The following is an 11,055-nucleotide window of genomic DNA, read 5'->3' on the forward strand; positions in this document are numbered from 1 at the left end:
AGTTCTTCTAAGGCTTCCTTCCTTCAGAACCTGCTTTTCCACTGTATCACCAGGGCCTAGACCGCCCCCACTTTCAGTGATTTTTTCCTGAGACAAAGAAGAATGGGGATGGCTAATTTAGAAATGGAACCCAGCACAGGCACTTGGGGGTGCTAAGGGTAAACAGGTGAGGTCTCATTCAAAAAAGAAGCCTCACAGCAGGCTTCAGGTGAGGACAGGGCAGCAGCGGCTCCAGGTGGCAGCTCTCAGGCCACTGGGGCCCAGAAAGGATGTGTCTCCCTCTGTTCAGGCCCTGACCCTGCTTTAGAGAGTCATTGTCTGGCCTGGGCTCTCTGCTTCCTACACAGGCCCTCCTGGTACAGAAGGAAGGGAGGATGAGAGAGACAGGAAGGAAGAGGGGGAATTTGGCTCCAGGGCACATTGCTTGGTGCTCTAGTAGAGTCATTCATTCATTCACTCATTCATTCAATGTTCTAATGTGTTCCAGTTGTGTGCCCCACACCAACCTAACACTAGTGTTCTGACCCCTGGTTTTACCTGTCTGCATAGCATGCTCCCAATCTGCCCCCTATCCTGAGAGTACAGGGCTTCGCTGCAAGGGGCCTCCTGGAGCTGAGCCCCAGGCTGGCCAGGAAGCTCACAAGGCCACCTCTCACTTCCAGGACATGGTGCCTGAGAAGAGGGTAGAGCACCCTAATTTTCCACCCTTTGCATGGACGGAAGATCACTCTAAGCCAAACTGCCTTCTCCTCCTGCCCTTGCTTTCCCCAGGGCAGCAAGCAGGTCGCCTCGGCTCTCTGCCTGCAGTGTCCTATCCCCACATGACAGTGTTGTTTGGTGCACTTGTGTTTACAGCAGGCACTCACAGAGAGTTTGCAACTCAGTGGAAGCTTGTTGGTCTGGCCGACTTCATTGGCACATTTGACCAAAACTTTTTTTAAATTGCCATTTTCAGATGAAACAATTATTTGTCTGAGATTTGCTTCAAAATAGTATAGGAAAGGAAACAAAATTGGCCAGTGGAAACTGGAAATGGGACTGTGGGAGTTCATTATGCAAACTGTAAAGTGAAGGAACCCCCTGGGAATCTTGTGAAAATGTGGATTCCAACTGAGCAGAGCAGGGTGAGGCCTGGGAGTCTGCAGTTCTACCCAGATGACAGCACTGCAGGCCTTTGGACCATAATTTCATTAGCAAGACATTGCATTATTCTGCCTCCATTTGTAATACTTGACAATTTTTATAATAAAGAATAATTTAAACAAAAGTAATATTTAAGCATTAATAATAAGTAATATTAATCATTGCAAATTTTAGCATGTGCTAGACACAAGTACATTTTCTAACTTAATTACATGTCCTCAGTAATTTTTTAAAACTAGTTTTCGTGTCTCACCATGAAATTAATATATATTCACTATAAAAATTTTAGAAAATTCAGAAAAATGTTCTCAGAAAAAAATTGCTAGACATTTTTTGGAAGAAAAGACTTCTCCTACCCACTTAGTTAAAATCACATCGAATAGTACCATAATTGTCACTTAACTGTAACTAGTATGCATTGACCATGTTACTATAAGCTCTAGGTAGACCTGGTTTTAATGGCTGCATAATATTCTCTGGCTGGATGGACCATAACTAATTTCCCCCATTTAGGTTACTTCCAATTCTCCACAATTGCAATGATAAATAAATAATGCTTAGTGAGCAGAAAGCTTTGTGGAGAAACTTCTGATTTTAGGATTATTTTTTAGGCGAAAGTCAGGATAATTTTGAAGTTTTTGATACCTATACCAAATTGCTTTCCTAAAGACTGGTGCAGTTTCCCTTTTGGCCAACATAAAATCTCTGCTCATAGAGAGAATGTCACAACAAGACTTTGTGTCATCTGGTTTTGCTCGTTCATCTGTAACCACTTAACTGAGTACTGTGCTTGTGACCCTGGAATGAACCAGATAAACCCTGACTGCCAGGGCTCACAGCTAAGCAAGATCGAAAAGACAGACACACCAGTAACAAATACAATGTAGATAGTCTGAGATCACAGTGATGACTTCAGGACAAGTGCGGTGGGATTTCTGCACAGGGAGAGGGAGTCCCTGTTCAACCACCCCAGAAAGCAGGCCTGTGGTAGGTTTGCAGGAGAGTTGAGGGGTGTTAAAAACCTAATATTTCTATTGACTGATGTTCTTGTATATCCCCTCTGTAGCGGCGAGTCTGGGGCAGGAAAGACAGAGACCACCAAGCTCATCCTTCAATTCCTGGCCACCATCAGCGGCCAGCATTCATGGATAGAGCAGCAGGTCCTGGAGGCCAACCCCATCCTGGAAGGTAAGCAGTCACTGTCAGGACCGGCCCCCTCCCCAGGCCTTCTCCATGGGCTGGTAGCTTCCTGCTAGGAGAGGACTCTGGGGAAAGACAGAGAGGCCACACACTTTCAGTGACTTCTCAGGATTCTTCAGGACATGAAAGAAAAGAATGGGGGTGGGTAGTAGTGTGGGGGCTCCCAGGAAGCATGAAGGAGAAAGATTAATGACTTTATAAGCTTTCACTAAGTATGTTTTCCACAAGACCATAACAAGTATTCCTTGTAAAAAGTGCTCCAAGATGAAATCAGTTTGGAAATACTGGGCACGTCAGTTTGGGTCCTCTGGGAAGCAGTTGCCAAGTTGGGGTTAGGACTGCACAAGATTTATTGAAGGGTAACCCCTGTGGAATATGAAGCAGGAGGAAGTGGGAATGGTCAGGAAAAGATGGGATGCTGGCAGGACACTTAGGAGAGAAGAAAGAGCAGAATTGGGCAGGATGAGACTCACACTATGATGCAGAGCTGGCAAGGTCTTGGCCAACCCCAGAGCCAAGTACCAGTTAGAGGAGCCCTGCATTAGGCCCGGTGCCAGGCCCTATTGCTCCCCTGACTTGGCCCTCTGCAGAAGTGGCCCAGAGTGTGTGACCTCAGCTCCAAAGTTGTCAGCCACTAGTCGACATGTTCTCTTTTTCTTTATAATTGAGATATGATTTATATACAGTAAAAATTCACCTTTTCGATAGTTTTATGAGTTTTGAGAAACTCATACAAGTCATCTAACCCCCATCATAATTATGATATAGAATGTTCCGATTACCCCCCAAACTTCTCTCAGCCCCTTTTGCAGTCAACTATCTTCCCAACTCCAGCCCCTGGCAACCACTGATTTGTGTTTTTTTCCCCTACAATTTTATCTTTTTCAGAAGGTCATATAAATAAAATCATATAGTTTGTAGTCTTTTGGGTCTGGCTACTTCATTAGCATAATGCATTTGTGATGTTGTTGCTTGTTTCATTCCTTTTATTACATTGCATAGAGGTACTACAGTTTGTTCACCAATTGAAGGACATCTAGGTTGTTTGTAGTTTTTAATGATTATGAATAAAGCCTCTACCAACAGTTGCATACATGGTTTCCTCCCAGATAAATATGCAGGAGTGAAATCGTTGGCTTAAATGATAAGTGAACCATTTAACTGTCAGAAACTGCCAGTTTTCAAAGTGGCTGCCCCATTCTGCATTCCTACCAGCAAAGCAGTCTAGTTGTTCCACATCTGTGCCAGCGCTTGGTGCTGTCAGGTGACTGCTTGCCACTCTGTTATGTGCAGAATGGTATCTCATCATGGTTCTAACTTACATTTCCCTCACGCTAATGATGTGGAGCAGCTTTTCATGTGTTTATTTCCCATCTGTATATCTTCTGTGGTGAAGTGTCTCTTCAAATCTTTTGCCGATTTTTTGAAATAGTTGGCTCCTTAATGATTTTGTAAGAAGAGTTCATTATGTATTCTGGATACAAGTCCCTTATAAGATAGGTGTTTTGCAAATATTTTTTCCCAGTCTGTGGATTGTCTTTTCACTTTGTTAACAGTGTCTTTTGTAGGGCAGAAGTTTTAGATTTTGATGAAGTTCAATTTATCATACTTTCCTTCTATTCAGTATGCTTTTGGTGTTGTATCTAAATCTTTGCCTAACCCAGAGACTTTTTTCCCTATCTTTTCTTCTAGATGTTTTGTAGTTTTAGGTTCTAAATTCGGGTCTATGATCCATTTTGTGTTCATTTTTTCTATAGCGCAAGGTGTAAGTTGAGTCTTTTTTCCTTCCTTTCTTCCTTCCTTCCTTTCTTCCTTCCTTCCATTCTTCCTTCCTTCCATTCTTGCTGTCTTCTCTATGGATATCCAATCATTTCAGCTCCATATGTCTAAAAGAGTGTTCTTTCTCCATTGAACTGCTTTTGTACCTTTGTCTAAAATTGTTACCGGTTCTGGGGAGTCCTGGAACCCCTGGGCCTCAATTCTTTGCGTCCTGTGACAATGAATTGAGGACAGATACGCAGCAGTTTGTAAGCAAGTCAGTTTTATTGAAAGCAAAAGTTTATTTCTCAGAAGAAAGAGTGAGCTGCCAAGAGAGGTCAGCCTCCTGCTTCAGGCTCTTTTATTCTGCCTGCAAGGCTTTGGTCCTCGTCCTGTCACCATAGCCCTTCCCTTACAAGACTTGACTGACAGATAGGTTTCTTATATCAGGGGGCCCCAGCTGCCAAGCCATGGACCAGTACCAGTCCGTGGCCTGATAGGAACCGGGCCTCACAGCCAGGGGTGAGCAGTGGGCGAGTAAACAAAGCTTCATCTTTATTTGCAGCTGCTCCCCAGCACTAGCTAGCATCACCACCTCAGCTCTACTTCGAGTCATCAGGCATTAGATTCTCATAGGCTCACTGGTCCCTGGTGCCAAAAAGGTTGGGGACCGCTGTCTTATATAACCTTTTTCTCTCTGAGTATGAGTATACTCATAATGCATTCGGTTTGTCTATAAGGGGGTCAAAAGCACAATGTAAATTTATTATAATGATCATATAATGAAGCAGAGGTGAATTCTAGATCACACCACCTGTCCTGTGCATGCCTGTGTTGGGGAATTTCCCTGTCATTGCCTTGCTATTGTGTCAGGTCTGACAGTTAAGTTAAGGCTATTGTTTTAAGGCTATTTTTCATTTTGGATACTCCGGGCAGGGCCCCTAGTGTAACACCTACCACAAAGTCAATTGACTGTACATGTGTGGGTCCATTTCTGGATTCTCTATTCTGTTCTATTACTCTCTCTGTCTATCCTTTCACCAATACCACACTGTCTTGAATTCTATAGATTTTTACTAAGTTTTGCTATCAAATATCATGTGTCCCCCAAGTTCATTCTTTTTCAAACTTTGCTACTCTAGGTCCCTTACCTTTCCATATACATTTAAAAATCATCTTGACACTTTCTTCAAAAATTCAAAAAAAAAAAGCCTGCATCAGATTCTTGGAGAGAGATCATCCACTGGGTTCAATGACATTAAGCTTCTGTATGGTAGCCTTCCTCAGAGCCTCTGCTGTCCACTGCAGTCCGTGTTTCCCAAACCTATTTGTCCAAGGAACTTTCCCTTTGTTCGTGGGACTAATGCTGTGTAGTGGTACAGTGTTTGCAAACTGTGTCCCAACCCACCAGTGGGTCACAAAATAAGTTTTTTAGAACCAGTTAAATAGCATGAATTAGAAAATAGCCCAGCACATCACTCTTGGTAAGAACTGATACTGAATATTTTCTTTTAATTATGTGTGCAGTTGGGGGTGTGTATGTACTAGGATACAACGCAAAGGATCTTTCTTACTGTGGGCCACATAAGAAAAGCCTACAGAAACAGCTCTATGGAGTGTATGTTGGATGGTGTTGCAACACCAGTGCCTCCTGGGCTGACCTCCTCATCTGTGCCCCTGCCCATGCCAGCTCTTGCCACTTTCCCTGCAAGCTTGCCCTCTCTAACCCAGCCTTCAGCCCTGAAGCTTGATTGAATCTTTCTAAAATGCAAATCTACTCCCATACTCCTTCAGAAGCTTTCTTGCCTCATCTTTCACTTGCGGAATTAATTCCAAACTTCTTAGCTTGGCATTCGAGGCTCTGTGCTACTAAGCCCCACTTACTAACAACTTCTGTCTATTTTCCACTGCCTTCCTCCTATTTTCTGTGCTACAGCTGAATTTCCTAATCTGCGAGCACACCTCATACTTAACTGACCTCCAAACCTTTACCTGCACTTTCCCTTCCTCTTAGCATACCCTTGGATGCCACCACTGTCCAGTGCAATCCTACCCCTTCTTAATTCTGGGCTCTGCCACCACCTCTGAGAAGCCTTCCCGCTAAAACTACACTTTCTCCTCTCTGCTCCCATCATGGGCATCACTCGCTGGCCCTCAGCCTTCGGAAATGCCAAGACGATCAGAAACGACAACTCTAGCCGCTTCGGGAAGTATGTCGACATCTACTTTAACGCCAGCGGGGCGATCGAGGGTGCACGCATCAAGCAGTTTCTCCTGGAGAAGTCCCGGGTCTGCCGGCAGGTGAGGCCTCCATCTGATGTGCTGGTCCCGGGGGCAACTTCCATCTGCCTCAGGATGGGGAGTCAGGGGATTGGAGAGGTTTCCAAGAGATGCCCCCTTCAATCGCTCTCACCCCTTTTTCCCTCCCCCACCTCCGGGACCTCCACAAACCCCTATAGGTCTTCACTTGCTGCCACTGAACCCCGGTCTTACCCTGAGATGGGCCAAGGACCCCAAGAATTGGATAATGATGGTCCTTGCCCATTATTCAAGGAAAAGGAATGATAGGATTTTCTGTTCTGAATTTTCCACCCATATAATTTTCTTCATTCTTTGGTGCCTACTACTCCTTACCTCTACTGGAATTAATTCTGAGGCTGGGCCGGTCCCCAGCTGAGAGTCTGTATCTCGACATCACTCCCTAGCTTTTGACTTTAGGAAGGATGCCTTCGGGGTTGCAGAGAAGCGCCCTGGGAGAGATGGGTTCACTAAGCCAGGACGGGGTGGGGGTGCGAGGGGTGGTCTCAGCACAGGGCTGCGGGATGAGCCAGCCTGGGGGTGCGGGGGTGGGCAGAATGAGAACGGTGACCAGGTAGGCTGTCCCTCGGGTCAATGCCAAAGCCACACCTAGCTGAGAGGCCTTGGAGCAGAAGCCAGGACAGGATTGGGGGCAACAGTCTGAGGCCCCGCAGCCTCAGGGAATTGTTTACAAGTGCTCTGGACCGCCTTCCCCGCCAGGCCCCGGAGGAGCGGAACTTCCACATTTTCTATTGCATGCTCCTTGGAATGAGCGTCGAGGAGAAGGAGCTGCTGGGCCTGAGGACGCCCTCCGAGTACCACTACCTGACCACCGTGAGGCCCGCCCTCCCCGCCCCCCCTCTTCACTAGGTGTCCCGCCTCCCTCCCCTCCTCTCTCAGCATTTCCCTGCTCCGCCCCTCTCCCGCACAACCTGTCCTGGCTCTGCCCCTCCCAGCCCCGTCCTGCTTTCTTATTTCTCGCTGAACTCATGGTCTTTCCTCACAAATCTACCTTCCTTTGGTCCCAATGAACTAAAGGCTCCTGGTCACCCAGCAGGTCATGGACAGTCGTCTCCACACCTCTTCTTTCCCGATTTCATTCAAATCGCCATCCCGTAGGTGTCCCTAGAACTTGAACTCCAGGAGAGCAAGGACCTTAGGCCCCCACTGCCAACCCCCGCCTGCAAAAGGGGCCATCTGCTCTTTTGCTAACAAGGGAACAATTGAGTTTCACCTCTTGAATCTATCTGCTGCTAGCCCTCTCTCCTGTGTTCACTGCCTCAAGGCCTTCCTTAGCTCTTGCTTGGACCACTGCAGGACCCTGGGTCCCCTCTCTCACCTAATTTACCACCAGCCCCGCAAGCTTGACCCACACTTTATTATCCACCCTCTAGACAGATGACAATTCCTCAGGGGCTCCCTGTGGCCCTGTAGCATGGTTTCCAAGTTCCTCCAGATCCCACCATCTCAGACCTCCCACCTCCCCACTAACCACATCTCCTTGTAACCCTGTCTCCAGGCTCCCACCTCCCACCTAGCTTCAGCTGTTCTCTGCCTAGACCTCCCTCTTCCCCTACACTGCCTTGAAGCTCAGCATGTGAGGCCAGCTCAGACCTCTCCTCCTGGAAGCCTTATCCCATTTGCCAGCAGGCTGCCCCCACCTTTGGTCTTGGCACCTTTAACAGTCTATGAGACTGTCATCTGCTTCCTGCTTGCCCTTCCTCCATGCCTGGCACCCAGGGCAGGGGCCAGGACTCCCAACAGTAGCACTGAGCCTGGCATATGGTGAGGCTTGGGAAGAGTTTGTTAAGGGAGTCTGTGCTACTTCCCAGAGAGGGTAAAGCAGTCATTACTGTGGAAGGATGACAGATTGAGGCTCAGAGATGCTAAATGACTTGGCCAAGGCCACACAACTACCAAGTACCAGCACTAACTGCAGAGGCCAGCACGCTGTCTATGGCTTTGGCTCTGCCTCGGGAGGTACTTTGATGTGTTTTCTGAGCTTAGGCATCCCCATGGTCCATTCAGGGTCTACCCAGAAGGTATGAAATGTTACTTATCAGGGCCTTTGGCTGAGTCTCTGAGGCTTCTATGCCTTGTTGGCTCTGCATGGAGGACGGGAGGCTTTGGGTGGCCCCTGGAAAGCTGAGGTTCTCCATCCTGCAGGGGAACTGCACCTCCTGCGAGGGGCTCAATGATGCCAAGGACTACGCCCATGTGCGCTCGGCCTTGAAAATCCTCATGTTCTCCGACGCTGAGAACTGGGACCTCAGCAAGCTGCTGGCAGCCATTCTCCATCTGGGGAATGTGGAGTTTATGGGTAATGTTTCCCCAAAACTGCACCCCCTGGGGTGGAAGAGTAGGGGGGCTGGGGCTGGAGGAGGAAGAAATCTCTCAGGATTCTCACCTAAAGAGCTCACTGAAGTAATGTGGTCTAACCCTGTCCTGGAAAAATACATTAAAAGTTTTAGCTATAATTTTGGAGGCTTTGTGGGGTTAAAGGGAAGATGTTAAGGCATAGGGCCTTCTAAAGGTGAAACTCCCACTTTTATCTGGGACCCAAAGGGATACTCCCTCAGGGTAAGGGTGAACCAGAATAAACAAAACCTTGCACAAACTTGCAAACCAGTTTGCAAGTATCCAGGTAGTCAGGGGATTAAGGAGTCCTGTTAGCTCCCAAGCACCTATCCTAGAGGATACAGTGAGAAGATGTAGTATACATTGAACTGGAGTCCTGAAAGAAAAGAAAATGAATGGGGCACAGGCAGTATTTGAAGAGATTACGGCTGGCTCTAGAACTCAGGAAAGATACCGATTCACAGAGCGGCAAGGAAAGGATAGACTTTTCTGCAGCAATTGGGTATCCATGTGAAAAAACATGAGCTTAGACCACTGTCTCACACCCTATAAGGAAATCTACTCCAAATGAGTTGTGGCAGGTGACTATGTGATTTTATTTGGGTTTTTATCAACGAAACCCGGCATTTCTGCTAGTGAAAGGTGGATGCTGACAAGCAGGGGGTGTCAGGATGTGGAAGAATATTATAAATGTGATATTGAGGAAATGAAGCCAAGGCACAAAAGAATTCAGACAATTAGATCACACCTACACAAAATTTAAAAACTAGTAAAACTAAAGGTTGATTAGGGATTGATATGTAGGTAGTAAAAAGATAAAGAAAAAACAAAGTGATTTCCACGAAAGTTGGGAGAGTGGTCACCTAGTAAAGAGGAATACAGTCTCAGCAGGGAAGGACATTATTGGCCTTTGGGTGCTGGTGAGGCTCTTTATTTTCACTTTTGTAGTGGTTACACAGTGTTGACTCAATAATCATTCATTATGACATGGCTTTGGGTTTTATGCATTTTTTTAATCTGTATGTTTTATTGTACAATTTTTTTTAAGTTAAAAAAAAATGCAGAAACAACAGTCCCTCCTCTCCACATCCTGGTGGCCCTAAAGTGGAGGTTGACTTAATGAGGAGGAACTTGAACTAGGGAGGCCAGCCCAGAGACTTGTCATAGGGCTGGGCCCAGCTTACAATGGTGCTCTGCTAATAATTGCTTATTTGACTGAATGAACATACGAATGCCAGGTTTCTATGAACAACAGAGAGGTCGAAGGGGCCTGATGGCTTATCTCTTTCCTTAAGAGGCAGCCCCCGCCCCCAACTCCTCCTCCCAAACAAGCCCGCATTTCTTCAAACTTCCCTTTACCCTAGGCCCTAGTCTCACTGAGCAGAGCAGACAGAAAGTGGCCAGTGGCCACGGCTAAAGGCTGATAATCACCTAGGACACTGGCTCCCAGTGTGGGGTCTGGGAGAGACAGTGCCTCAGAGACAGGGCCTGCCCTAGGCTCAGCTCTTACCTTACTGGGGTCTCTGTCCCAGCACTGCAGGCCATTTTGCCACTCAGAGTTTCTTCTCCCTGCAGCTGCGGTCTTCGAGAACCTGGATTCCTCCGATGTGATGGAGACGCCTGCCTTTCCCACTGTGATGAAATTATTGGAGGTAGCCTGGCTGTTGTGTCTGCCAGCTTTCATTTTTGTGAGGAGGACACAGAGACTTGGGCTGACAGAACCTCAACCTCTGATTCTCATAACCCTTCCCAGGCTCCTACTCCTTCTTCCCACCCCTCTCCCAGGCTCCCAGAACCAGGGCAAGGCAGTGTGAGCTAACCATGAACAAAGTAGCAAAATGATGTCTGGCTTTAACAGTTTCTTCCCGTTTCCCTGATTCCTCCAGCTCTTCAGTGGCCTTCACTCAGCAGGTTCTCTCCACTCCACCCATCACCAAGCTCTCCCCACTCACCACCTAACCCAATGGCCATAATTACACTGGACCTTCCCTAGCTCCTATCTGGACCTTCCCTACCTTCTATCAAATGTCCCTGCCCTCATCCTCATCCCCAGGGCTTCCCCATGAGCCATGCTGTTCTGGGGAAATGGAGTGTGCTCACGCCATTAGCCACCAGGGTCCTCCAGAAAGAAAAAGAGCCTCTACTCAGAGGAAGAACTGCAGGCACCAGGCAGGGAAATATCTTTGCATTTGGAACATTGCGATGTCCTCCACATCACACCCCATGGGCAATTATGGTGGGAAAGTAATAAAATCAGGAGAGAGAGAGAGAGAGAGAGAGAGAGAGAGAGAGAGAGAG

General features: G+C 47.1%; 1 protein-coding gene across 1 annotated transcript in view; it reads left to right on the forward strand.

Moving 5' to 3' along the window:
* Nucleotides 1-11,055, forward strand: part of MYO7B (myosin VIIB) — an 82,875-nt gene that overhangs the window by 10,452 nt on the left and 61,368 nt on the right. The window contains exons 5-9 of the mRNA XM_006913450.1: nt 2,210-2,331; nt 6,260-6,402; nt 7,120-7,233; nt 8,566-8,719; nt 10,333-10,409. Coding sequence (XP_006913512.1) covers nt 2,210-2,331; nt 6,260-6,402; nt 7,120-7,233; nt 8,566-8,719; nt 10,333-10,409 — 610 coding nt within the window. The remainder of the gene's footprint in view (nt 1-2,209; nt 2,332-6,259; nt 6,403-7,119; nt 7,234-8,565; nt 8,720-10,332; nt 10,410-11,055) is intronic.

This window comes from Pteropus alecto, unplaced genomic scaffold (genome assembly GCF_000325575.1).
Source record: "Pteropus alecto unplaced genomic scaffold, ASM32557v1 scaffold725, whole genome shotgun sequence".
In the NCBI taxonomy this organism is placed as follows: Eukaryota; Metazoa; Chordata; class Mammalia; order Chiroptera; family Pteropodidae; genus Pteropus; species Pteropus alecto.